This window comes from Lolium rigidum, chromosome 6, assembly GCF_022539505.1.
Source record: "Lolium rigidum isolate FL_2022 chromosome 6, APGP_CSIRO_Lrig_0.1, whole genome shotgun sequence".
Classification (NCBI taxonomy): domain Eukaryota; kingdom Viridiplantae; phylum Streptophyta; class Magnoliopsida; order Poales; family Poaceae; genus Lolium; species Lolium rigidum.
The window spans coordinates 107106700-107134629 of record NC_061513.1 but is presented as its reverse complement, the minus strand read 5'-3'; the positions used below and the strand labels follow the sequence as shown (position 1 = coordinate 107134629).

Here is a 27930-nt window from a genome sequence, read left to right as displayed (position 1 = left end):
CCACATATTTAACGATGACTTTAGTGATCGAATGAACCATTCACATACAATACCAATTCCCTTTGTCACGCGATATTTTACTTGTTCGAGGTTTGATCTTCGGTATCACTCTATACCTTGTTCAACCTCGTCTCCTGACAAGTACTCTTTACTCGTACCGTGGTATGTGGTCTCTTATGAACTCATTCATATGCTTGCAAGACATTAGACGACATTCCACCGAGAGGGCCCAGGAGTATATCTATCCGTCATCGGGATGGACAAATCCCACTCGTTGATCCATATGCCTCAACTCATACTTTCCGGATACTTAATCCCACCTTTATAGCCACCCATTTACGCAAGTGGTGTTTGGTGTAATCAAAGTACCTTTCCGGTATAAGTGATTTACATGATCTCATGGTCATAAGGACTAGGTAACTATGTATCGAAAGCTTATAGCAAATAACTTAATGACGAGATCTTATGCTACGCTTAAATGGGTGTGTCCATTACATCATTCATATAATGATATAACCTTGTTATTAATAACATCCAATGTTCATGATTATGAAACTAATCATCCATTAATCAACAAGCTAGTTTAAGAGGCATACTAGGGACTTCTTGTTGTCTACATATCACACATGTACTAATGTTTCGGTTAATACAATTATAGCATGATATATAAACATTTATCATAAACATAAAGATATAAATAATAACCACTTTATTATTGCCTCTAGGGCATATCTCCTTCAAGGATAACATCTGTTGCTGACTTTGTTAGACGTTGTTGGTGCAAGCAAAGTACAGACAAGGTACATCATCCAAACTTGCTTGAAAATGTCATCATACTGATTCATCTGTGACAGCATTGTGAACACACCCGTAATCTTCGGCGTCGTCGCTATGGCCAGGAAATAACAAAGGACCTAGACAAGCCTCTATGACGGAATCCATTGCATACACGACAGGAATATCCCCCGCGGAAGACCGAGTGTGCGGTAAATGGAATCAGCATTGAGAGGGATTCTACCACGCCCTTGAATGACAAACTCTCGAGAATGACTATCATACAAAGGAGCAAGCCAGACTTATCAAAGGGTTGTGAAGAACATGGCACTTGATGTCAAGCATTGAACCAAGATCCATATCCTCAATCGATTGCTTCGATCAGAACTTAGATGTTCATATAACCTGACAACAGGAAAAGGAGAGGCCCGATTCCTAGCACGCTCACTAGCATTGGGCATTTTGCGAACACCTAGCTGATCACCACCTTGTTTCTTACTGCCCGCCATGGAAACAACAACGCTGCAATACAAAAACAGATGCCATGATAATGAGAAAAACTCTTAGTGACATCAAATGATAACAAGTCGAAAAATCAAAAATAACAATGCCTTGGTTAATATATCAAGCCCAACCAAATATCACCACTGTAAAAAAGGTAGAAATCAGCAGCAGCAACAAAACAAAAAACATATGCAGGAGTACAAAAATGAGTTCATCATTCCCTTAACATAGAAAAAAAGAGGTGGGTAACTTCAGAACGTATGTGTTGGTTAAACGTTGAGATACTTGTTGATGAAAAGTGAATAAGTGAGTTGATAAAACAAACACCATAACAGAAATTTGTGAACCCCTAGAAAACAAGTCCCATGATCTCTGCTTTCTCCTGCTACAATTACCCTAGAAATTGTGGACGAAAAGCAGTGCAACGGGCCAAAAATCATAACTACAATGAACATGGAAACAGTGACAACGCAATTTACAGCCGATCCCATAACAGAGATTTGTGAAACGAGGGACGGAGCAGGAAGCTAGGCGGAGAACAAAATCAACCCAAAAAACAAACCTTCGCCGGAACAATCCCTCGCCGGACAAAACAAAATCCCATCAGAAAATAATCCACGGTGGAACAATCCCTCGCCGCACAAACAAACCGGCCGGCGAGACCCAGATAAAACAGAGATTTGTGAACCGAGAGACGGATCAGGAACCTAGGCGGAGAAACAAAATCCACCCAAAAAACAGACCCTCGCCAGACAAACAAAAATCCCATCAGAATAACCCACGGTGGAAACAATCCCTCGCCGGACAAACAAACCGGCCGGCGAGACCCAGATCTCCCCACTAGATCCAGTTCGAATACTAACCTTACAGCGCCGAAATCGACTGGCCCTTGCTAGTGAACTGAGAGCAGGAGAAATCTAGGTCGCGCACTAGCCACAGGGAATCGGACCCTCGCCCTCCGCCGTCGCCGTCGCCCTCTCCGTCCGGGCTGAATGGGAGGAGAACATGGGAGAGAGGAGAACGGGCGGAAGGAGGGGAACACGAAAACGATTCGAAATAATTCGAAAACGACGGGCCGAAAAGGGAAAGTCAATCGGTTACCAGAAATAGAAAAAAGGCGTGACAGGCGTGACGCGACGAAAAGGGAATTGACTTCGCGCTGCCGCGCGAGCGCTCCGCGCCGACAGGAATCGATCGCTCGAGCGAGCAATTGCCAAGGAGGGGATTCCCTATGTAATCAATCTTTCTTTTCTATCTAATCGGATGGCAGAATCATCTGCTTTAAAACTCAAAAAAAAAAAAAGATGCCGAACTTCCGTTGAAATCGTGGAGGTGCTCGCAAAGTCGCAATGTGAAATTTACTCAATGGCCCCAAACTGATAAAGAGTATCCAGTTGTACAAATTGTGAACTGCAAGGGGGCTCGCACGAAAACTACCCCTTTCTCATCTCAATTCTCAACGCGTCATCCTCTCCGAAGCATTTCGTCGAACGAGTGCCGCCCGCGCGCCGCCCAAAACCCCTCACCCCAGCTCCGACCCCCAAAACCCTACGCTCCCCGCCGCCGCCGCCGCGCCATGCTCCACTCCGGCCTCTCCAAATCCCAGCCCCTACCGCTCCTCGCGGGGGCGTCCTCGCCTCGCCGCGCCCTCCTCGCCGGTCTCCTCCGCGCCGGGTACTTCTCGAAGTCCGCTACCTCCTCACCCGTGCTTCGTCCGACTACCACCACCGGCAGCCGTGCGGGCCCCAGGGCTGCGGCTGCCGCCGGAGATCCTTCGCGCTTCGGGCTGAGACCTAGGGTTTCGTTCTCCACTGCACCAGATGGGAATTCCGATTCGGTCGGCCGCGAGAGGCCGCTTCCTTGGCTCGCCGCCGCAAATGTCGGCAGCAGCGGCGGCGTCCCCACTGCAAGGACTAGCGCCGGCCGCTCCTCCTCGTGGGAGACCTCCGCTGATAAGTTCTTCTCTAAGGGCGACCAAGGTGCGCGGGTAGAGACATTGGAAGATAGTGTTCCGTACAAGGAGAGGGGAATTGGATTGGAGGAGAATGAGCCAATTGACAATCCCAAATGGGGAAGGATCAAGGACAAGTTTCGGCGTGACGTGTCAAGGGATGGAGGGTCTCGTGGCCGTGGTGAGAGGTTTGGTGGTGAAAGATATGAAGGGTCTTTTGGCCGTGATGAGAGGTTTAGTGAGGAAAGGGATGGGGGGTCTGGTGGCCGTGGTGAGAGTGGAGAAAGGGATGGAGGATTTCGTGGCCGTAGTGAGAAGTTTAGTGGAGAAAGGGATGGAGGGTATCGTGGCCGCGGTGAGAGGTTTAGTGGAGAAAGGGATGGAGGGTATCGTGGCCGCGGTGAGAGGTTTAGTGGAGAAAGGGATGGAGGGTTTCGTGGCCGCGGTGAGAGGTTTAGTGGAGAAAGGGATGGAGGGTTTCGTGGCCGTGGTGAGAGGTTCAGTGGGGAAAGGGGTGGAGGGTCTCGTGGCCGTAGTGAGAGGTTTAGTGGGGAAAGGTTCGACAAGCCGGATATGAGGCGGTGGAACAAGCAAGAGGATTGGGGCAGGAAGACGTGGAAGGAGGCAGGGGAGTCGACAGTGCCGACGATGGTTGGGGAGGGAGTTTACGGCGTTGGGCCGGTACTTGCAGCTCTCACGGCCGGGAGGAGGGAGTTTTATGCATTGTACACACAGGAAGGGATGGATTTGAGCAGGAGCAACAAGAAGAAGAAGGACAAGAAAGCGATTGAGAAGGTGCTGCTAATGGCAGAGACTATGGGACTTAAAGTTGTCGAGGCGTCAAAGCATGACCTCAACATGGTGGTGGATAATCGACCACATCAAGGTCTGGTGCTCGATGCATCACCCTTGGAAATGGTGAATACTAAGGAGTTGGATCGAGTTAGGGTGGATGGTGGAAAGGCACCAGTTTGGATAGCTTTGGATGAGGTTATGGATCCTCAGAATTTGGGAGCCATAATTAGGTCAGCCTACTTCTTTGGTGCGGAGGGTGTTGTGTTGTGCGCTAAGAACTCTGCTCCATTAAGTGGAGTAGTGAGCAAAGCTAGTGCAGGCTCGCTTGAGTTGATCGAGCTGCTTTCCTGCAGGAACATGATGCAGTTTCTGTCTTCATCAGCTGAAAATGGGTGGCGAGTTCTTGGTGGTACCGTTGCTCCTAAAGCTATACCTCTCTCTGAAGTTACCACAGGGGAACCAACAATTCTTGTGTTGGGCAGTGAAGGCACTGGTCTGAGGCCCCTGGTTGAGCGATCCTGCACACATTTGGTCAAAATTGCTGGTAATGGTGCTGGATTTGTTGTAGGAGAAGGATCAGATGGTAATGGTGATGGATTTGTTGCAGGAGAAGAAACAGATGGTAATGGTGATGGAGTTGCTGTAGGAGAAGAAATAGATGCCACAGATGCAGATATAGGGGAAGAAGGTGATAATTATACAGGCAATCAAGATATGAAGTCATTCCTTGCGGTAGAGAGCTTAAATGTTAGTGTTGCAGCAGGAGTTTTGCTTTATCATCTGGCTGGAAAGAATGTCCCCCCTGTAAGTGAGAAGCCTAGCACCTCTCTTGTGTAAGGATGTTCCATGTTTCATGAATACTACAATTATTGACGTTCTCCTTTACCACCATTAATGGTGGACTTAATTTTCTGTTGCATGCTTTGCATTTTTCTGGTCCAACTAACTATTTCTCACATAGGTAGGTTTGAGGACAACTGGTTTGAGAAATACTTATCTATTTCAACAGGCTGAGTCAGATTCTATGCTGCGGTAACTATCATACCTTAGGGGCAAGGTGTGGCTCGCCACTCCAGTGTGTCTTAACAAGTGTGGCTTGCCACTCCAGTATGTCTTAACAAGTGTGGCAGGATTTGTCAAAAGCTATATCTATGGCACATGGGTCATATGGATGAAAAAGTGTGGCAAGATATAGTAGCTAGAAACCAAACGCACAGCTAAAAACTCTGCCGTGCCTAAAGTTAGGTGTGGCATCTTGTGTTTGAGAACGAAAGCAGAATATCATGCTAGTCTACTACTACTAGCATGTTTGTGACATATCTATAGGTTCACATCTCCTCAAATACGTTCATGCACTGGTTTGGCTTCGTTTTTCTGGAGTGACCCATTCTAGTAACAGTATTCTTCTGGTAAACGTTAGATGCATTCTTTATGTGGCTCCAGACATTGTACAAGTGGGCTGTCCATTCTTACAAGTTACAACACATGAAAGTGTAGTGATGCATGGCAACTACAATATTTTCTTCTCAAAGGAAGAACATAGCTGAACTGTTAAATGTCGGTTACTGGTTGATTTAGATCATAAAGAGATTATTCTTATTGCCCCCGTTCCTCAGAATAATGCGTAGAATTTTTGGTCAAAGTCAAACATTGTAAAGATTGGCCAAGTTCATAGAAAAAAACTATTAACCTCTGCAGTGTCGAATCAATATCATTGTATATATAATGAAATCTATTTTCATATTATATCTACATAGTGTTATACTCCCTCCATTCCATAATTCTTGTCGTGATTGTAGTTCAAACTTGAACTAAAACCATGAAAAGAATTATGGAACGGAGAGAGTAGTTGTCAATAGTTTTTCCTACAAGCTTGGTCAAATTTTACATAGTTCGACTTTTCAAAAAATATTACACTCCTTGTTTTGAGGAATGGAGGTAGTATAATATTTCTGAACTGATCATACCTGACTAGAGAGAAAAGGAGGACAAGAACAAGATGACAGTACAAGAAGCAAAAATCTAATATTTTATCCAAAACAGGGCAGTCCATTACAAATAATATATGGGAATATTCTACATGTTGGTGCATGTGAATAAAGGGGGCATCTGTTTCTGCCTTGTGTCGGGCAAAAGCAGGTAAGGATTGAAAGCTTTTATAAGTAGTATGGTTCAAGAAACTATATCAAGTGTTGTTTGCTTCACTGCACCCTGATCCTGTTTTTCGGACTGGTGTCATGTCACAATCAGGTTGGATCAATCAGGAGCTTGAGACAACGAGGGGTGCTGGCCTTTGATGTGGTTTTGAACTGCGAGGTTTGTCAGTCTTTTAGTTTTTCTCGGCCTTTCCTTTTAGCATTATTTGTTCTCCATTTTCTTTCAAAGGGATAATATGTTTCAGTTGTACTTGGACCCGGCACAAGACCTGGAACCATTGCACCCTTTTTTTTTACTTTGAAAGGTGTTTTGCTGATTTATTTGCTCTTTGAATAGCTAGTACCTGCAATTTTGAATTAAGATATTAGGTGAATTCATGCTAGGCGCCTTCATTCTACCCTTCGAACTGATCCAGATGGATTTTTACTTGTGCGTCCATTCCATACCTTTTGATAGAGTACATATTCTCTGGTTATCTCTGAGTTGAGTGCTTTAATTATGCTAAGGGCCCATGAAAGATCTGCGAAGTTATCTTCAGTTTTTTCATAATACTTCCCTTATTAAAAAATATAGTATTGATTTTTTCCAAAGACCAATTTTGTAAAGTTTGACCAAGTTTATTTGGTAGTGTAGATGTTGATATTTTACAAAGTTTGACTTAGGATAAAATCTGTATGCACTATATTTTGGAATGGAGGGAATATATAACAGGCTTTATCTATACCACGGGTATTCAGCAATATCAATCATTCATTCTTTACTTTCTTGAAACCAATACATGAATGATGAAGCTCAAATGTGCAATTCTTAGTTGCTCCAACCAAACTTTAGTGACATCTTAGTTCACCACTCTGTAATTACAGTTGACAAGCACAAGCATGGCATGCCTGGTTGTCTTCTTCCTTGATAGAAAAACTGGCAGTGACCACACCTTTAGGTGAGGACTGAGAGGTACTGTATCACAAGAGTATGACTTTTGTTTCGGACGTGGTGTTTTGGCTCATAGGTCTAGATGCACCCATTATGAAAAATTTATTTAAATGCATTTCAAAATGTCAGAAAGTTCTGGAAAACATTCCCGGGTGTGCATCCAAAAATTCTATTCTGTGCTCCAAAATAGCTTTTCTCAAGAGATTTTTTTTTGGAATTTTTAGACATTTTAAAATATGAAATGGGTGCATCTACACCTATGAGCCAAAGTGGATTTTTGGTGTTATTTTGGAAGGACTGGGCATTTACTGTTTGTTACAGCTGAAATTTATGGACTAAAGAAAACTGAGATGAAACACAATAGTCAGCAGAACCACAGGGATTCAGCTTGACCATGTACCAACTGCTGTTTTCTCTTGTTCAAAATGTGGTTAGTATTCTTTGTGCTGTCTAAAGTTTAAACTTTCAGCTCCATCTCGATTTCAACAGTACTATAGGTTAGGAAGTAAAGCAGAATATCATGTCGACAAGTCTAACACTAGTCGAGACTAGTCACGACTAGTCTGTGAGTCGGTACCCCAGCGACAAGTTGCGACTCAGTGACTCGTAATCCTTGACCCTGATCCTATTTTCTGGACTAGGTGTCACAATCAGGTTGGATCAACCAGGGGTTGAGACTAGGAGGGGTGTTGGCAGAAAAACAAAGCCAATCCTTTTATATAATGGCATCATTTTTTCATTTTTTCTACTACTCCGTCCATTAATTGATGTCGAAAGGTTGATCTAAATTTGAATGTATCTATGTAGTAAAGAGTGTCTAGACACATTCGAATTTAGACAAAACTTTCGCATCAAAAAGTGGACAGAGGTAGTAGAATACTAGCATGCTTGCGACAGGACTATAGGAGGGGTGGTGCCACATCTCTTACCTTTTCATTTTTTTCTCGACTTTTCCTTTTATATAATGGCATTACTTTTTCACCATTTACTTTTAGAGGTCTTCTGCTGATCTATTTGTTTTTTTAATAGCTGGTATCTACAGTTTGATGTAAGATATTGGGTGATTTCATGGTAGCCGCCTTCATTGTAACCATCGAGCCGCTCCAGATGGATTTTACTTGTGCATATTTCCATGGCTTTTGACAGAGTACATATTCTCTGGTTATTTCAGTTTACATGTGGAACTGTGAACCCATCCACTTGAACTTGTGGTTAGTTGGTGTTGATACAGAAGGTGTATCGATACAGTAGAGCAACCCATCCTGAGCAGCTAAACAAACTCTTTTGATGCATGGGCCCCTTGTGGGCTGAAGGTGCGTCTATGGGATGTTTTCACATGTCTTGTGAGTATTGGACTGTAGCATTAGGAATTAGTGCACACCTTACAAGACATGTCATATGCCCATGGGTTCCCAACATGTGAAACTACTGTTGTCCTCAGTTACATGTACGCCCTGACACTTCTCTTGTCTGTCATTGGCAGATCGATCTAGGTAAACTTTTTTCGAGAATACGCCTTGGAAGGTGTATTAATCATATAGAAAGAAAGAGCCAGAAGGCCCGTACAGCGCCACAAGTGGCAGGTTCATGCTGTGAACAGAGGGTGACAGCTCCCCAAACCAAAGCCTACTCTCCTAATTGCCACCACAAAGGTACCAGCTCTAGAAAGCCAGACTGTCAGTACAGAAAATCCTAGCTAGCCGCCACCGCTCAAACTCCTCATTGATCATCGTCTTTGATGGTCGACAAAGCCGGACAGGTCCTATTGAACACCACGTCATTCCGGTGCAGCCAATTGCACCAGCAGACCAGAATGATAGCTGTCCAAAGATCCCTCTGGTCTAGCAAGTCTGTGTCCGCCAATGGTTGCCAATCCTGCTTCCCCCAGCATGTGAGCGTCAAAGCTCACACCTCACGTGTAACCACACATCCCACCAGCAGGTGCTGAATCGTCTCGGGCTCCTGGTCGCATAGAGGGCAGGCGGCCGGGTATGGTAGCCCCCTACACTGCAACCTGCCAGCAGTCCATGTCAGCAGTAGTAAAGCAGCTGTTCCTCGAAACAAGCCACTCAGAGAACTTGCAACTGTACGGCGCCCTGGGGCGCCAGATTTGGGATGCTGTCGGCGCCCTTGTAGTTCCGGCGAAGAAGGCATTGTATGCCGATCTCGCCGAGAAAGCCCCATCGTTCTGTTAGATAGATATTTGTATATTTTAGTTTCCCTAGTAGCTAGGGGTTCTCTTAACATGGTATCAGAGCAAATTAGGGCTCCGCACCGCAACTCGTGTGTGCAAATTTACCTACAACTTTTCTGGTCATCCTTGCACGCCGCTACCGTCCCCGACCGTCCCTTTCCCGGCCTCTCCTGTTGGCGGCCACCGCCGGTCCCTTGTCAGCCGCCGGCCGTCCTCTCCCTGGTCCGCCTTCGGCCGCCCTCTCCAAGCCTATTGTCGGCCGCCCTCTCCAAGCCCGCCGCTGGTCGCTCTCTCCCCAGCCCGCCACCTGCCATCCTCTACCCGATGGTTTGTCCCCACCTTCACTAGGCCGACGCCTGCACGTCTCGCGTTGGGAACTCTAGATTGATTCGATCTGGTCGTGGTTGACCCGATCGTCTCTTAAAAAAAGAGGAATAAAAGATGTTTGCATCATCGGGCTATGTTGCGATTCCTTGTTGCGCAGTGATCTTTGATGGCGCGAACTACTCTGATTTCGCTGCCTTTATGCCCATTCATATGTGTGGTCTTCATCTCTGGGGTGTGCTATTCGGCGAGGTCTCATGTCCGTCGTGCCCCGTTGCTCCTACGGCTCATACTCCACCGACTCCATCAACCTTTGTCACTGATGCTATTCAGACTGACGAGGATGCCGCCAAGAGTGCGGATGATGCGGCCATTGGCGCGTTTGATAGGAAGGTCCACGAGTAGTCAGACGCTCTTGAGATCTACTGGCTGGATCACCCTGTGGATGGACGATCATGCTCGTGTTGTGGCTGTTCTCACCTCCGTTCTCACCTCCAGTGTTCTACCGCAGTTTGCTTCTGAGTTTATGGGCCTTATTACAGTCGCTGACATGTGGGCTCACCTTCATCAGCGGATAATCATCAGCAGGGTGACTCTACTATTGATCAGTTCTACACTCAGAGTGCTGCTATCTGGCGCCAGCTCGACTCTCTTTGCACTGCTATTTGTGGTACCTACCCGTGTTGTCAGACTGTGTGCTCTGATGTGGAGTTTCAGCATGTCTACGAGTTCTTGTCTCAGCTCCGCAAGGAGTTTGAGCCCCATCGTGCTTACCTGCTTGCTCGTGGTTGTGTTCCCATTTCGGAGGTGCTGTGGAGACTCGCCTACGTGGCGTTGGGTTGCTGGATGTTCCTTCTGTGCTTGCTACCTGTGGCCCTTCGTCACTGCCTGCTCCATCGACTCCTTCATGCCGCCACTTTTACCCAGTCCTCAGGGTCAGGGCTAGAGTCATGGCTAGGGCGGCCAGGGACGTGGCCCTCGTCCCTGCCCTCACTGCCTACTGTGACCTGGATGGTCATATTGAGTCTCGCTGCTACACGAAGGAGCGTGATCTACATCAGCAGAGGTCGTCTGCTTCTCCAAGGACGCGTGCTCCTTGCTCATCAGGATCTTCTCCAGCTGGCTTCATCGAGCAGGACATTGTGCGGCTGCTTGCCGCTTCAGGTTCTCCCTCAACATGTACTACTTGCTGGTTACGTGACAATTCTTCTAGCTGCGCGACCACCATCTTCTACACAATCAGGCACATCCCCATGGTTTCTGGATTCTAGAGCTTCTTTTCATATGAGTATGTGACTTCGATTCTTCTATTCCGTCATCTCTTTGACTTATGGCACTCTTTCTACTCCCTTTTCAGTTCCTGATATTTCTCATATTCCTCCTCTTACCACGAACCTGTTTTCTGCGAGCCAACTTACTGACTCTGCTTGTCGCGTCATTTTTTGATGTCGATTCTTGTTCATCGTGGTCTTCTGGGGCATATCTTAGGAGATACTTCTTTACCGTGTCAGGGATGTAGGTGCGTCTATATCCGACCTTTTAATTTAGTTCATTCCGATGTTCGCGGACCGGCTTAGGGGGCCATCGATATTATATCATTTTTATAGATGATTTTTTTCGTTACACTTGTTGTATTTCATATCTTCTCGCAGTGAGGTGCTCTCCATTTATAAGCGTTTTGCAGCCATGGTTCTTACTCAGTTCTCTACATATATTCGTGTGTTTTGTGCTGACTGTGGAGAGTATATCTCCAAGCACTTGCGTGGTGTTCTTGCTCAGCAGGGCACTCTCTCTCAGTTCTCCTGTCCCAGTACGCATGCTCAGAATGGTGTGGCTGAACGTCAACATCGCCATCTTCTTGAGACTGCTTGTGCGATGATGATTGCTTCTTCTCCTCTAACGCATTTTTGGTCTCTACCTCGGCCTATCTTATTAACATTCAGTCTTCTGCCGCTCTTCAGGACGTCATTCCTCTTGAGAGACTGGTCGCTCTCCTGGCTATTATGAGCTCCGTCTTTTTGGTTGCGTTTGCTATGTTCTTCTTGCTCCTCGTGAACGCACTAAACTCACCGCCCAGTCCGCCGTTGAGTGTGTTTTTCTTGGATATAGTGATGAGCACAAGGGCTATCGTTGTTGGGATCCGGTGACTTGTCGGATGCGCATTTCTCAGGATGTGACTTTTGACGAGTCTTGTCCTTTCTATCCGCGTTCGACCTCATCGACCTCTATTGTGGAGGATCTATCTTTTCTTGTTTTTCCTGATTCTCCTCCCTTGGTCCCTCATGTTTCCTCTCCCCTTCCCCGTCTCCTTTGATGCACGTGTCTCCTCTGACGGCCACGTGTCCTCCGGTGCCCCCGTCTCCTCCGACGCCTCCTTCGTCTTCACCCTCCTCACCGGGATCTCCTCCTGTTGCTCCTTCTCATCCTACTTTTCCTTTTCACTATACTCGTCGTCCACGTGTTGTCACCGAGTTATCTGATGCACCCTCTACTTCTGGTGCACCATTCCAGCCGACATATTCTCTTCGTACTCGGCCTCGTCCTTTCTCCGATTTCTACAATCCTGCTAGCTATAGTGTATTGGTCGTCCCGGAACCGACTTTATTGTAGGCTGTTGTTCATCCTGTACATATTTTTTGCTATGGCTGAGGAGATTGCTTCGCTTGAGCGCGCTGGTACGTGGGAGCTCGTCCTATCACCTATAAGTGGTTCTATAAGGTTAAGATGTGTTGTGATGGTACTCCTAAGTGTTACAAAGCTCGATTTGTTGCTCGGAGTTTTCAGTAGGAGCATGGTCGTGACTATGATGAGACTTTTGCCCCTGTAGCTACATGACCACTGTTTGAACTCTTCTTGTTGTGGCTCTGTTCTCCATTGGTCCATGTCTCGTCTTGATGTTAGGAATGCCTTTTTTAATGGTGAGTTGCGTCAGGAGGTTTATATGCAACCACCACCTAGGTATTCGGTCATAGTTGGCATGGTATGTCGTCTTCGTCATTTTCTCTATGGCCTTAAGCAAGCCCTTCATGCATGGTTTGAGCGTTTTGCTTTTGTGGTCATGGCCGCTGGCTTCTCTCACTACACATGATCCTGCGTTGTTTGTTCTCCTCGTGGTCGCACTCTTCTTCTTTTGTATCTTGATGACATGATCATCACTAGTAACAATCCTGAGTATATCGCCTTTGTCAAGGCACGTCTCAGTGAGCAATTTCTTATATCGGATCTTGGTTCGCTTTGGTACTTTCTTAGGATTGAGGTTTCGTTCATATCTGATAATTTCTTTATATCCCAAGAACGGTATATTCAGGATCTTCTTAATCGTGCCGCTCTTACTGATAAGCGTACTGTTGAGACTCCCATGGAGCTCAATATTTCTCTCCGTGCTTCTAATGGTGATCCCATCTTTGACCCGACTCGTTATCGACATCTTGTTGGGAGTCTCGCCTACCAGCTGTTACTTGCTCAAATATTTCTTATCCTGTTCATAGTTCTGCTTCCACTTCGGTCCACTATAGTCACCTTCTTCGTGTTCTACACTATCTACGTGGAACGATATATCTTTGTCTTTTCTTTCCTTGTTCCAGCTCCAATCCTACTCCGATGCTACGTGGGCGATTGATTTTTCGGATCACCGGTCTCTTTCTGTCTACTATGTTTTTTTGGTGGTTCTCTCGTTGCCTAGAACGCAAAGAAGCAGAGAGTGGTTTCCCGTTCGAGTGCAGAGGTTGAGTTGCGAGTAATGATTCTTTTGACTGCAGAGGTGAATTGGCACGGTGGTTACTTGCAGATTTTGGTGTCTCCGATATGACACTCACTCCTCACGATGCGGGGTCAGCAGCTGGACGTTGGCAAGCACATGCCACAGGTTGGGTGCTTGAAATAAGGTTGGCTTTGTCATTCTGGATTATCTTAACACCTTTCCTGGATTTAGGTAAATTATAATTAAACAACTAGTAGTATGAGTAGTGGACTAGAAAATTCATACTTGGGTGCTTGAAATAAGGTTGGCTTTGTCATTCTGGATTATCTTAACACTTGTGTGTCTTTCATCAACACCAAAAGGGCCGTGCTTGCAAAAGTGGTACCATTTTATAGTCCATATTGGTAAAATATACAGTTATACACTGCATGTGGCAACGCATGGGTGCACGACACAATGGGGATAAAGATGTCTGTAAGGGTATCACAGAAGAGCTAAGATTCTTCAAATCCACCCCACCTATGCTACTTTTTCTACTGTCCAGAATTTAGGGATGGTCCAGTGACATAGACCTTTCTTTTGTCTGCAATATCAAGGTTCGTAAGCATCAAGTTGGATATTCCTCTTTATAAGAAAAGTCTCTCTCCTAGTTTCCCTCAGCTTTTTTTGGTGCATATGCTTAATATATATAGATATTGATCCAAATACACATACATCCATGCAGGTGCTACTTGTTTATCGAATCAATTGGAGATACCTCTCATAGTAGCTGTTCCAATAGCAACATCCTGCACTGGAGGCGCAACAAGTTTACACGAACTATTCTGCAATCTCATTTCAGGTATGCCTCATAACAATCAATCACAAATGTCTTATTGGTGTCTATTCTAACATCTGAGTTACATGCCCTTATCTTGCTACTGTATTGCATATAATTAACTCAGTTTTATTTCGTCAATTTTGCCTCACATTTTGCAATTGCTAAAATCCGCTTTACAAGTCATGCAGAAGTGATAGGCATAGGCACTATACTCGCTTTGTACACATTGTCAAATTGAAGCCAGTGTGCAGTTTCATCCACATAGAACCAATGTCACCTGTTTTTAATCTTGACTTGTCAAGGGCCTTGTGATACGATCACCAGGGCACATAGAGATAATTTCCTAGTTTGGCAACTGGTGCTATCGGATGGGTTGTTGAATCACTAACACATCTAGAATTTAAATAGTACGTACTATTCATTCATATCATCGTAGGAAAATAAAAAGATTAAAAGGGTGCCCCTCTGGTGCGCAGTCACGATCCTGCCACTATTGGCACAGTGGGGCAATTACCCAGGAAGTATGAAGGCATCAACACATGTTTTACTTTCGGCAGTTTTATGGTTTGGTCAAACTTTTCTTATGGTGCTCCTGACAAAAAACTAGGAATGGGTGAGGTCGGAAAGATAATAACAAATTAACAACTCAGTTAATATCACTAGCTGGCGTGATCCTATCAGAACAGTCTAGGTGCTGAGCTCTGGCCTGAACAGATTGTATGTCAGATTATGTCAAGGTAGAATACAAATTTTCAGACAAAGAGTCACTTCACAGGTATGAGCCGTCGAGCTCTCTCCTGTAAACCCAAATTCATGTAACTGAATCAAGAACTCTAGAGTTAAAAATTACAAAGTAGCCTAATTTACAAAATAGGCAGGATATCTCCATGCATCTATTGTATTCTAATTGATCTCACTAGATTCGTCTCTACAAGCAAAAAAGTGGGCAGCAAATAGTAATCCCCCAAAGGATAATGATCCGGCTTCAGTGGCAACATTTCAAATGGTTGAAAAGCTGACACCGTTTCAGCAATTTGCTGCTCTCTGGGGAACAGCTCCAATCTGAAAAAAAAGAAAAAGCAAACAGAGACAGAAAATGAAAGTTAAGTTGTGGTTCAGTTTGGGCAATTCAAACATATACCTGATATGGGCACACTTAATAGAATAGTGTAGGAGTAGTTGATTTCATCCAAGAGCTTTTTTTTTTTTCTACAAATCAACAAAGATTTGAGAGCAAATTGTAGTGGCGTTGTACTTACCAGGTCATGTGAAAGCTCCGAGCTCTTCAAAACCCTCAGCCTTTTAGCAGTTGAGACAAACACACTGCAGTAGTTATATGTACAGTAAGTAGTTTAGATTGTGTGGAGGATCTTAACACATGATTTGGGAAGCTATATGATGGAACGAGCAACTTACTTCCAAGGGACATCCCCAACTAACATCCTGTCTCCTTCATTGTCCTCGTAAACTAGAGTATATTCACCAGAACCATCCAGCAATTGTGAAAATATTTTTTCGTCTGCCCCTTGCTGCGCACGTTCAGCATTGGATGCATCCCTTTGTGCTGCAACATGGTAGCACATACATTATAATGAAAACGAGGATATGAACTTGATCTTGTTTGAGCGTACGAATTGACGGTTGGAAATTAGATAGAATCATAGAAGTACTTATTTTGTTGGTGTATTGTTAATTCTTACCTTGAATAAAACCATGGAAGAGATCTTTTACAGCCACCGAAAGTCTCTCATAGCTGTCACATGCTGCAAGATCTACTTTCCTTCCAATGGGGATCCCGTCCATGTTGATCTTTACGAGAGGGCTTTTGTTGCAGTTAAGTGTCGCCTTCGCATCAACTTCACCATTTTGAGGCTTAGAAGGCTGTCTGGATGAACTACTGCTGGCAAGGTTTCTCCTGAATGGTCGGATTGGAGGCCAACCGACCACCGGAGCTGCAGCCCCTCTGCATCAGATTAGAGCACGGTGAGTTATTCTGTGAAGGGGCAGATAAATAAATGCATGCTAGTATTGTTGAACTAAATATCTGAATATATGGCGAGGGCCTAAACAACAGTCATGATTCACACTAATATTCACCTTTTTCTTTTTGTACCACACTTACTCCAAAAATATATTATAGTACTACAATGTTTATAATCCAAATATAAGCATCACAAAGTTGAAACCGTAAAGATCAGAAAAAAGACAAACATCTTTAAGAAAAAAACTAATATAAAGTAAAGTGGACTTGTGAGAAGGGAAACTTTGATCCTTAGAGACTCGTGCTGACTAACTAAAAACAAGTAAACTTATGCCATCGGGTGAATTTCAGAAGACGGCAATGTTTTTTTTAAAGCGCCATGGGAAGGAAATTGGACCATTGCAATTTCTTGAAATCTCTAATGATCAATGGAAGAAAAATCCTTAAATGAACTACAAATGATGACAGGGCTATCATTTACCTCCCCCGCGCCTGTGGTCTGTTGCCGCTGTTGCGTGCAGGCGTAGCAGAAGGAGGGGCATGAGATGGTGGTGGGGGACAGCACCCTTTCTTCCTCTCACTCACAGCTGCCGTATTTTCCTCCGCTGCTAGTTCCTTCCCACATGCTGCTCTTCCCTGCTGCTTCTGTTCCTTATTACAACCTTAAAACGGCAGAACAAAAGACTATTTTTTAGTTCGCTGGTTCGATCTGTTAACATGTCCCAAGACCAAGAACACGAGAACTGAAAAGCTGCTTTGTTACCTTGTGGTTTGGCCTCAACTGTGTCTAAGAATCCTCTCTTTGCTCCGGTGGTTGTCGTAGGGAGGTGCCCAAGGGAGAGAGCTGGGCTCTCCTGATGTATCATGTTCTTGCTTGAGGTAGCTGCTTTCTCCTCCTCTACGAGGCCAGGAAGACCAAGCTTCAGCTCCAGTTTCTTGTCCTCGTCGCCCCCGAAGCCCGTGTTCCTTGGTCTGCTTGGCACAGCTGGTGCTCCTCTCATATTCCATTGCTTCTCGTCAGGGATGAGATCTAGGAGTCGAGGCATGGCTTCTCTCTTGATGGAGCCTTCCTCCATAGGACTCGTTGCAGGTGAGCTAATTCAAGGGCTTCAAGAGAGACTCCAAATTCTACAGCAACTAGAATAGTATTAGCAAAACAACTGATGGCAATGAGAGAGTCTTTTAACTCCTTGGGAAAGTTAAGTTCTACACTCAACTTAGCCTAGCAAAAGTGCCAAAAACCAAGGCGGAGCGTAGGTTGAGGTCAAAGCGAACATGCGAGAAGGGAAAGCATGGTAAGAGTGGATACTTGAGATCAAATCAAGTCATTTCAAGCTAGACATCCAGACACCCTGGACGTTTGAAGTCCCTGAAGCATGCTGAAACGGAAGCAGCTCGTGGCCAAAAACAGAAGGAGGACAGGCGTGCAGCCGACCATTGGAGCAAATATTCAGCGCAGTCAAGTCACAAATCGTGTCTACCATTGGAGCAAATATTCAGCGCAGTCAAGTCACAAATCATGTCATCGGCTGGCTCATGCGTGTCAGCAGTCGTATCAGCTCGTGCTAAAACCATTTCAGGCAAGAAAAGAAGCAGCCCGCAACGTCTTAAATTGGCAAGCGACAGAAACATCTGTACTACTCCAACGAAGAGCAAAAGCTACGGCGGCTAACACATGAAGAACTCACCGGCGGCCAGGAGACGAGAAGAATTGCAGGGCGCAGCAAGCCTTTGGCCTTTGGGCGAGGATGAACTGATGAGCTCCAGAAGCAGGACCGGGAAGAGAAATGGCCGGCCAAGTGGAGGCTTGCAGCTCGCGAAACGGAATGGCACCTTGGCTCTGGTTACCGACCAAGCGTGGGTGCCTCGAGCTCCTCGCACGCCGTTCCTTCCTGCTTTATAGGGCGGGCTTTCTTCCTCCCTCCTTTTGTCCCCCTACACCAGAGCTGGCTCTCCTTTTTATCCTGTGCCTTTTCCCTCCGCCGCTCCGTTTATCTGGACCGGACGACCGGAGAGGGCAGCGCGCGTCGGCGGCATAGGTGTATGGCTGTGGCAATTCAGCATGTGACGCATTAGGAGATTCCGTTGGCCAAAGAGGCCATGGCTCCATGACCTGGTCACGGGTGCGTGTATCGTTCGTTGGCAAGATGGATGATGATGGTGCGGTGGGCGAGGCAAGGCAGGCGTGCGTCGTCCAGGACACGAACGCCGGCACGCACACACGCACGCTGATCCGGGCAAGTGGAGGTGATGCGACGGGCGTCTCGCCTACATCTGTGTGGTGCTCCTCGTCACAGCGAGCAAACAAGGTAAGGTTGTGGCGTATGAAATGGTTCCACTTCCGTTCATGTTCACACCGACCGGGCCCGGCGGCCGACCGCTGGGGGGACCGTTGTGGATGAGGAGGATGGCAGCCACTTGGGAAGCCATGGCCCTTTGGCGTCCTAGTTAACTCTTTTCCGTTCATGTTTGGCAGGAACTGTTCGCCGTAATTTGTGAGATCATCTTAGTTGACAACTAAATCTGTGCTTCTCGGCTTATACTGTTGGCTCTTTACGGGCGCATGCGTGCGCGCCCGTGCAAGTACGAAAATGGAGGGGCAAGATAATGTTTACTTACTGTGCTAACCAGTTGACGATCGAGTTTTCAACTGGTTGAGTGTCTATCAGCCCTGCAAGTTGGCCAGGAATTCAGGATGCTAGCTAGCAGTTGGAAGCACTTTGACCCGGGCATCTGGGCATTTTGTTTTCTTCTTCGCTTCCCATTTGCACACAGTTAATATAACTCCAATACTCTGAGTAAAATAATACGAGTTCCTTGTAGCTGCATGACCGGGTTTTGGCAAGGGCATATGATTGATTGAAGCGCCAATAATACTTCCAACATGGCTGAACAAACAGCCTTTCCTCTGGAAAAATCCAAATTTTGTCTAGCCTTCACTCGCTCACTGCACTGTTCAGTTTGATGGGTTCACTCTGCCGCGCCCTTTGCGTATCATCCAGATGGTAGGGTCTGCGTGCATGCAGTGCCTGCGGCAGCATGTGTACTTTTCTTGCCCATCATCCCAAAGATGGACGAAAGTATCTTTAGTCAAAAAAAAAGAAAAAAACAGAGCGGCCTTATCTCAATTCTAAGGAAGGTCAAAAGTTTACGACGGATCATTAGCTCCCTAAGGGCATCTTCAACGGGGCGACGAAACGGACGCTGATGACCGTTCGCCGTCCACCGGACCGAAAAATGCGTCTTGTACCACCTCTAGCGGGCAAAGTGATCGGGCAGTCCGCGGCGATGCAAACCTGGCTCAAATATGCGTCTCGGATGCGTCTCTGCGGACGCGCAAAGTGTCCACTCGCGTCTGGCAGACGTTTCGTCGGGCCCTCCTGGCAGTGACCCTGCATCGATGCGTCTTCTCAGGCGCGCCAGCGACTAGCGCCGCTGCGTCGCTTCGATAGTCTGTGTCACGTTAATGGCGATGCATCGGCTGCCGAGCAGCCGCCGCCCACCTCCGCCAAGGCAGTAATGGCGACGCCACGCGTCCCGCAGCCGTCGCCTGCCTTCGGCCTATATAAAGAGGACGCGCGTTCTTCTTCCTCGTCCACTCCTCCAAACAAACCCTAGCCGCCAAAAGCTCCACCGTAGCGCCGCCTAACTCTTCCCGCGACGGAGCCAGGCCCGCGAGGAAATCCATGGCGGGTCCTGGTGGCCGTCGAGGCCGCGGGCCTGGGCGCCCCCGGGGCCGGGGCAAGGGCCGCCGTGGTGGAGCAGCTACGGCCCCACGCTTGTCATCGCATGCGCCCTCCTCCTCTTCGCAGGAGGACCGCTGCTTCGAGTTCCTCCTCCGCATCGACGACGACCCACTCGGCATCAAGCAGCTCCCGGACAAGTTCGCTGAGTTCGTCGATGGCGTCGAGCCAGCGCACTTGCAGCTACGGGAGGCTAGCTGCAATTTCTGACGGTGGACTGTCGAGGTCTTGTTCGATGGGCAGGGCAAGATGTACCTACACACGGGCTGGGACAAGTTTACCCGCGACCTCGCGCTCGAGCCCGGCTGCCAGCTCACCTTCCTCTACGAGGGGGACGGCGAGATGATCGTCAAGGTGTTCGACGACACAACGTGCCGCAGGCACTACCACACCGGTAAGGCTCGGACACCGATAGTTAGAACTTAGAGTGTTCTTTCTTTGCAGCGGATATGTCTACGGGCCAGTTGAAGTCAGTAGTGAAGGTTTATGGTTGTTCACCAGCTGGATTTTTCAGTTTGGGTCACTGGCTGTGCCCTCGAGTGTTCTTTCTTGGTAGCGAACATACGGAAATCAACACAACTGATTTTATTTTTTATATTTTTTTATATTTGTGTCAACCATGGTTCAAACTATGTATTAGTTTGTATAAACCATGTTCCTAACTATGTATTAGTTTGTGTAAAACCATGTTCCAATATGTAATGTTTGGAATTATGTTTAAATGGAGACGAGGAAAAAAACAAGTAAAAAAATGCGTCGCCCCGCTGGAGCCACCCCAGATGCAAACGGACGCGCGAACAAAAATGATCATTTTCGCATCCGCGACGCGACGCAAACGAACGCTCACGGACAATAAAATAGGTCTCGCTGCTGGAGATGCCGTAAGCAATGTTATATGTGATCTAATCATTTTTACGGCCTAATCGCTTGCCAGCTAGCTCCTCTAAAGTTTTGCCAGGTCTGTTATGTGATCTAATCATTTTTACAGTCTAATCGTTTGCCAGCTAGCTCCTCTAACGTTTTACGAAGTCCCTTTGTGATCTAATTATTTTTATGGCTTAATCGCTTGCCAGCTAGATCCTCTAAGAGCAACTCCAATAGTATAACCAACTGCTGGCTATAATAAGATGCGAAAAACCAGAACTGATCCCGAGCTTAGATGAGCTCTTTTTTTGGACCATCCATTTTGTCTTCAGACCCAGCTCCTGTCGGCTGTCAGGCCATTTTTAAATACGCTACGGTGGGCTAGATGTAACGCCGTGAACGATTCCTGTTCCGCACTTCCCTCGCGGCAGCCACTCCGGCGCCGCCGGCCACCTCCCATTCGTTCCGGCCGCAGCGCCCCTTGCTCTGCTGCCCCTCTCCTACTCCCAATCTACTCTGGAGTTTTCCTCTAGCCTTGCTGGTCGTGCCCGCGGCGTACCCCTCTGATCTGGATCGGGAGATACAGAATGCCGGAGATGCCGCACGAGGAGGCGCCCCGGCCACCAACGCAGCCCGAGCCGGTTGAGATGCCGGGACGGGTGGAGGGGCGGCCGGCGCGGACAGGTGGAGGAGCCGCGGCGGGGCGGAGGCAGGGCGGCGCGAGACGCGCGGGGCGGGGGCGGCGCTCGGCCATGGCGAGAGGCGCCGGGTGGGTGGAGGGCCAGCCGCCGCGGACATGTGGAGAAGCCGCCGCGGGGCGGAGGCAAGGGCGGCGAGAGACACGTGAGCGCGGGGCAGCGGCTGCGCTCGGGCATGGCGAGAAACGACGGTTGTGCAGGTAGAGGGGCGCGAGAAGTTGGAGGAACAGAAGACGGAGTCACGGTTCAGCTAGTCAACGAAATCTGTACCGGAACCGCATTGAATACGTGGGACACGTCCTGTGGCAAATGAGCGGTCCAGAAAACGAGCTCAATTGAGCTCGGGACCAGAAACGCCCTTCCCAGTAAGATGTCATATTATTTGTAGTCATTTTATAGCTAACATGTATAATAGTTGACTATAAGAATGAAGCTCTTTACTAACATATGGTCCACCTTTCACTCTCACAAAGTGCCTAGGAGCACGTGCAAGAGCTGGCTATTGCATAGTAGCCCACCTCCCTTCTCTCTCCTCTTATCTCTCCTCCAACTCATCTAAAATATATTATTTAATATCTTATAGTCAGCTAACTGGACTCTATTATACTTGCTCTAAATACGAAATCCCTTTGTGATCTAATCATTTTTACAGTCTAATCGTTTGCCAGCTAGCTGCTCAAGTTTTACGAAGTCATGCTCTCTCTCTCTCTTTTTTTTTCGGAAAGACACGGATCTATTGTAAAGCTTCACCAGAAGTGACAAACCACCCACAAATATTAAAAATTACATCAAAGTCAATGTTATATGTGATCTAATCCTTAAGGACCAACGCCCCGCAACAGAAGTCGTCGCTCTTGAGCCCTTAAATCGTTTGGTACTGGCACCGAATCTCGTCTGTCTTGCATGCATGGGGCCACGGGGGTAAACCCTAACCTCACTTCCTCAAGGAAACAACATGAATCTTCATCATATCTTCGTCCACTTTGTCCCGATGGACGAACTTGGGGCCAGAAGACCAGATTGAAGATGAAGCGCCGACAAGCCTCCCAAAATCCACCCCCGCGAGGAAGAAAACCGTAGCCTAAACTACTGCTGGGCCAAGCCACCTGGACTCCCCTCTCACCAACCAGCCACTACAGCGGTAGGAGGGGACGCGAATCCATTGCCTAACTGGCAAAGCATCGAGGGGATGAGGATTTTTCCCTAGCTGCAGCAGACGTGAGAGGGGAAGGAAGATTTTTTTTTTCCGGTTATCACGCATTGCTTGATTGAGATCATGTAAATGTGCCAACCATGCCTAGCGGATCACTACGACAAAAATGGCTACCACCCCCTAGCCGTATTTTTTTGGGAAATACTTGTGTTCCCCCGGGGGATCGTGGCTTCGATCGTCCGCCTAGCTGGCTCGTACGTGTCCTCGCAACGTGACTACGTGAGGGACCGAATGGTAGTTGGGGCCCACCACAAGCTTATCGGTTTCCTCTGCTTCTCCTCCACACGAAATTCCCCATCTCAAAGACAGAACCACTCCGCCACGGATCGCTCGGCTCGGAGCCGCCCATGGCGCCCGCCGGCTCCGCCATGCGCCTCAAACTCGAACCCTACCCCGCCGTCTCCTCATCCTTGCCACGCCCTGCAACCTCGAAGACAGGCTCGTCTACGGAAATCTCCAATCGAGACGCGACCATGGCTGCACCTCATCGTCCTCCGCCGCAGCTCCCCCGCCTCCTCGTCCTCAAGGCCGAGCCCGCTCCCGCCACCTTATCGTCCTCCAGCCGCTCCTCAAGCTCGCCGGCCCGGTGACCGCAGGAGCTCTTCCCCCTCGGGCGAGGTCGCCGCGACCACCGCCACTGCCGCTCCGGCCATGGCGATGCTTCCACGGACTAGTCGATGGCGGGGCTGCTACAATTGTTCTGCAACGTTGCTACAAAGGGTGGCCAGCCCTGCTACCAGCGGCATAGCGCTCGCTTGCTCCGCCGCCATCCATGGCGCACGCCCAGCTTCTCCAAGCCCTCCACTTCCTCGTCCTCAGGCTGGCCCCCAAGCTCGATCGGCGAAGCTGCAGCCATTGGGTGGTGGAGCACCGGTGCTGCAAGGAGCGGCGGCGCCACTGCGAGCAGGGGCGACGGTGCTACTTGTGGTTGTCGGCGTTGCTACACGCGGTTGGTGCCGTGCTACTTTGTGGCGTCGACGTCTGCTACGAAGGCCGACGGCGGCTGCTACAAAGGGCGGCGGCGCGACAACGGCTACTACAATAGGGGTCGGCGTCTGCTACGAAGGCCGGCGGCGGCTGCTACAAAGGGCGGCGACGCGACGACGGCTGCTACAATAGGCGACGACGGCTGCTACTATAGGCGTCGACGTCTGCTACGAAGGGCGGTGAGGTGCGCTACAACAGGCGACGGCCGCTGCTACAAAGGGCGGTGACGACTGCTACAATCGGCGGCGGCGATGTGCTACAAGCCTCGGACAGCGGCGACGTGGTACAAGCGGCAAACGGCGGCGGCCGTTGCTACAAACCGGGCGCTCCTGTGCTGCAAGGAGGCTGGCGAGGCCATCGGCGGCGGCGGTTGCTGCAAACAGCGGTGGCAGTTGCAACACACCGAGCGCCACCGTGCTGCAAGGAGGCCGGCAAGGCCGCCGGCGGTGATGGCTGCTGCAAACGGCGATGGCCGTTGCTACAAACGGTAGCGGCCATTGCTACAAACGGGCCGCCGTCGTGCTGCAAGGCGGCTGCCCACTGGCGCGGTCGTCGGCGGGGTCACATGTGAGGGGCCGTGGTGCTGCCGGCGCGCGCGGTCATCCTGCTGGAGCGGGCAGCGCCTCTGCCGACGCGGGGCGGGGTACTGCGATGTGTGCTTCAGGGGATGAGGGGATTTTTTTCCTTCGATGGATGTGCGTTTCATTTTTATTCTTTTGCCTCCACGCTGGAGCTTTGACCCGATCTGCGGTTGTAACATCTGCATCGAACGGCCAGCGACCCGGGGGATCGGGAATTTGATCCCCCGGGGGACGCTCAGCGCTTCCCTATTTTTTTTCGATAAGGGGCGCTTTATTACTTAAGAGTTTTAAACCATTACACCCGACCTCTGCATATCTAAAACGCATTTCATTAAAAAATTCTGATAATAAAATGTCACGCTGAAAGTAAATTTCCGCAATAGCACCATACATTTTTAGATAAACTAGGGGCTTGCCAGATTCGCGGATAGACGCCACGATGACATCCACGATGGTGCCCTCCCATGCCTTGTGGTCGCTCAGCGACTCCATCCACACTGCGTAGCATGGCGTGTCGACAGGGTGGCCTTGCTGGCGAGGAGCCTATGGTTGTGGAGCTATGCGGCCATCTTTGACCCGCCGTCATCAACCTCCTCCTCTAGCTTTAACTTCGGCTTCGGATTCAAACGGTTCAGGCTACTGCCTGCGGATGCCGATCGCCGTGGTTCGCCATCACGATGTCGCGCGAGGGATTGCGCCTCCTCGTCAACACCGTAGACTCCTTCACGTCGCTTTCAGGCACGGTGTAGGGGTACGAGCATGTGCGACGGCACGGAGCGGGCCGGCCCAGAAGAGAATGAGTGTCAAGATGATGACTATGACGCCGCCTCCCTTGGAAGCCACCGTTGCACCCATTGATACATGCATCTTATATCATCATATTTGCACCATATAAGGATAATTTATATATTTGCATTGATGTTGCATTATTTCTACTTATTTACATGATTTATGGGATTTTCTTACAAAGTTTATTTTTTTGGTATTTAATTCATGGGAGGCAGAAAACCTCTTATTTCATATTTTTATATTTCGAGGGACTTCATGGACTCAATTAAATCGAGGAAAAAACATGGAAATTTTTAATCGTAAAAAAGGTCATGGGCACATGTCAATGGGGAGGGCCACGAGGCCCAAGATGGCCCCCATGGTGTGGCCTGATATCGGTGCCGCACCATGGGGACCCGTCTAGCCCTCGTGTGACGCCTTCCCTCCATATTTTTATGGGGAGCTCGGTATCGCAAAAAAAAGTTACGCCATAATTTTTCCGAGATTTAGAGAGTCGGAGGCGGAAGTCTTCCCCTGCTCTGGGAGATGGTGAATCATGATGCTCCGAGGCCTCCACTGTGGGAAATTGAAGCCATCATCACCACCAACTCCTCCTTGGCGTAGGGGAGTCTCTCCATCGGCATCTCGATCATTCCCAACATCAGCACCGACTCGATCTCGAAGATCCGCTTCATCCCCCTCATAGTTTGTGATAGATCGAAACCCTAAGTAATTAAGTTTATAGTGTTGTGTGCATGCTTGTGCTCGGTAACTTAGTTGTTATTTGGTGGAGAAGTTATATTTTCAGATTGTAGTTTATACCATATGCCAGTGACATATTTTACTGTTGTGAGTAGTTCCCTATGTTTCTGATGGCATAAGATGGATTGGCTATGATTTCTATACAGAATGTCATGAGTATTTTGGTCAAGTTTTGTAATTTTATGTGGTTCTATGATGGTAACATACGAACGTCGATTGTGTGTTACTTTTACATATATGGGCTCATAAGGTTGTACCTTAGTGCAATCAAAAGGAGTATGAATGCCAGGAGATGATATAAACCTTATCCAGATCTTAAGAGTTGCATTAGAGGGTTTATATGGCGGGGACCTTCGAATTTAAGGCAATGGTTGAATGTCCTAATGTGAATTCCTAGTTGGCCCATGTAAATATCTTAGGGACCAATCATTATGGTTGCATCTATTTTAGACTCTGTCCAAGAATAAAACTTGAAGAAAAAAATTAGCATGTTTTTTGTAGAAATCTTTAGGCCATGAAATCGGCCCTTGTCCCATATAAGAACAAATACTAACTTGTGCTTTTGCTGTAGGATTAGGTTTTCTCTGAAAAGAGCACTTAAGTTATTTGCAATTTACGTTACTATCAGTTTACTTTACTTTTCAACTAGCAAGGTGGCCCTCGCAAATGCGAGGGGATGATTTTTAGCTTGTCGAATCTACTCATGAGATAAATTAATGGTGCAATTAATGTACACCAGACACATAGCTTACGCAAATATTATATTAGGTACAATATATGAATATTTGGTAAATAATTTGAATCATTTAAATTCCTAGCAAGTATTCCTTATGACATTTTGAAGAATAACATGTCACATACTTTAGAATGTGTCTATCTTGAAATATAGGAAGTGCTACTTTGCTGAGAGGGGATATTCCGCAACTAGTTGCGCCCGCACCCCATTTTTGTTGTGACACTTCCAAGTTTCCAAAAAATGCAAACTAAAATTCTAGACATACATTGTGTTGTGTCTTGTGCATCTGTGAAGTTTCATCCAAAAATATGTCAAAATGTGGCCTACACAAAAAGAACAAATAATCTGTAAATAGTATGTGACATTACTTACGTACGACTTCTCTTTTTTACACAGGTCACATTTTGACATATTTTTGGATGAAACTTCACAGATGCACAAGACACAACACAATGTATGTTTAGAATTTTAGTTCGCATTTTTTGGACACTTAAAAGTGTCACAATAAAATATGGGGTGCGGGCGCAACTAGTTGCAAATGAGAGTTTCCCCACTTTGCTATCATTTTACCCTTTTTGTGATATCTTACGCTCTTGACTCTAGCGTTTCTACTTTACAAAAATAACCTGGTGCCACGGTGGTGTGTGCGCAGCCCCAAGAAGTAACACGTGCACATATCCAAGAAAAAGGAAATATTCAACAGAAATACGGAGATGTCATTATTAGGGCACACAAAAAGGAATAAAGTGATTTAAATTTTGTAAAAATGGTTTTCCATGAATTAAAGAATTAAAAACCATCGCAATGGTTCGGTGATATTATGCACAATTATGAAGATATATCCAATTCTATTGTTAATGATGTTCAAGAAACCAATAGTTTTATGAAAAACTGTTGGTTGTGTTCAGCTCGCTGAATATAGTCTTTTACCACCAGATTTTCTAGACTAATTCTCTACCGTTTCTGTTCATTACATAGGCTTTAATTTGATAACTATGGTACATTATGAACACTCAGTAGGATGCATTCAAATGGACAAAATGGCAACTATAAAACCCAACACTCCATGATAGTTCATCCCCTTCTTGTATTACCATTGAAAGATTTGGATAACTTTGTAATGGAATAACGGAAATATTTTACCCACAAAATAAAGGAAATCCTATTGAGCGGTTAGGAAACCACATAATGAAAATTATCATTTTGCCTTGTTCTAATCAATTTATTCCCTTGTCTATCCCTCAATTATGAAATACTTGTCGTTCTTTGTTGATTCTAAAATATGTCACAGTTTAGAACAGACACCATCACCAACATTTAACTTTGAAACTTTTAATTAATATATTTTGTGAAAAACTAAAATCAAGAAATATGTTTTTGCTCAAATTTAATAACACTATTTTTTAACCTCTGAAATGTTCTAGAAGTCGGTATATATTAAAAGAAAG

General features: G+C 47.1%; 2 protein-coding genes across 5 annotated transcripts; one reads left to right on the top strand and one right to left on the bottom strand.

Annotated features, from left to right (window-relative positions):
* Positions 1-2846: 2846 nt before the first annotated feature.
* Positions 2847-4902, top strand: LOC124666576. The gene has a single exon (XM_047203916.1). The coding sequence runs from the start codon at positions 2855-2857 to the stop codon at positions 4859-4861; it is 2007 nt and encodes a 668-aa protein (XP_047059872.1). The 5' UTR covers positions 2847-2854; the 3' UTR covers positions 4862-4902.
* Positions 4903-14851: 9949 nt separating this feature from the next.
* LOC124659851 (auxin-responsive protein IAA6-like) lies at positions 14852-18062 on the bottom strand. Of its 4 annotated transcripts, none has more exons than XM_047197675.1 (7): positions 17819-18062; positions 16894-17267; positions 16612-16792; positions 15850-16112; positions 15566-15713; positions 15409-15472; positions 14852-15211 (listed from the first exon to the last, which is right to left on the bottom strand). In XM_047197675.1, the coding sequence occupies exons 2-7, from the start codon at positions 17204-17206 to the stop codon at positions 15176-15178; spliced, it is 1005 nt and encodes a 334-aa protein (XP_047053631.1). In that variant the 5' UTR covers positions 17207-17267; positions 17819-18062; the 3' UTR covers positions 14852-15175. The 4 variants fall into 4 exon arrangements, with proteins under 4 accessions (XP_047053631.1, XP_047053629.1, XP_047053630.1 ...); XM_047197673.1 differs by having other exon boundaries at positions 16894-17258; XM_047197674.1 differs by having other exon boundaries at positions 16894-17268; positions 17823-18062.
* Positions 18063-27930: the final 9868 nt, after the last annotated feature.

Excerpts from the sequence above, each read along its gene's own strand:
- LOC124659851 (XM_047197675.1), bottom strand. The coding sequence starts at position 17,206 with ATGGAGGAAGGCTCCATCAAGAGAGAAGCCATGCCTCGACTCCTAGAT. Across the intron at positions 16,793-16,893 it reads AGTTGAGGCCAAACCACAAG|GTTGTAATAAGGAACAGAAG; the intron begins GTAACAAAGCAG and ends TGCCGTTTTAAG. Across the intron at positions 15,212-15,408 it reads CGGAGCTTTCACATGACCTG|ATTGGAGCTGTTCCCCAGAG; the intron begins GTAAGTACAACG and ends CTTTTTTTTCAG.
- LOC124666576 (XM_047203916.1), top strand. The coding sequence starts at position 2,855 with ATGCTCCACTCCGGCCTCTCCAAATCCCAGCCCCTACCGCTCCTCGCG.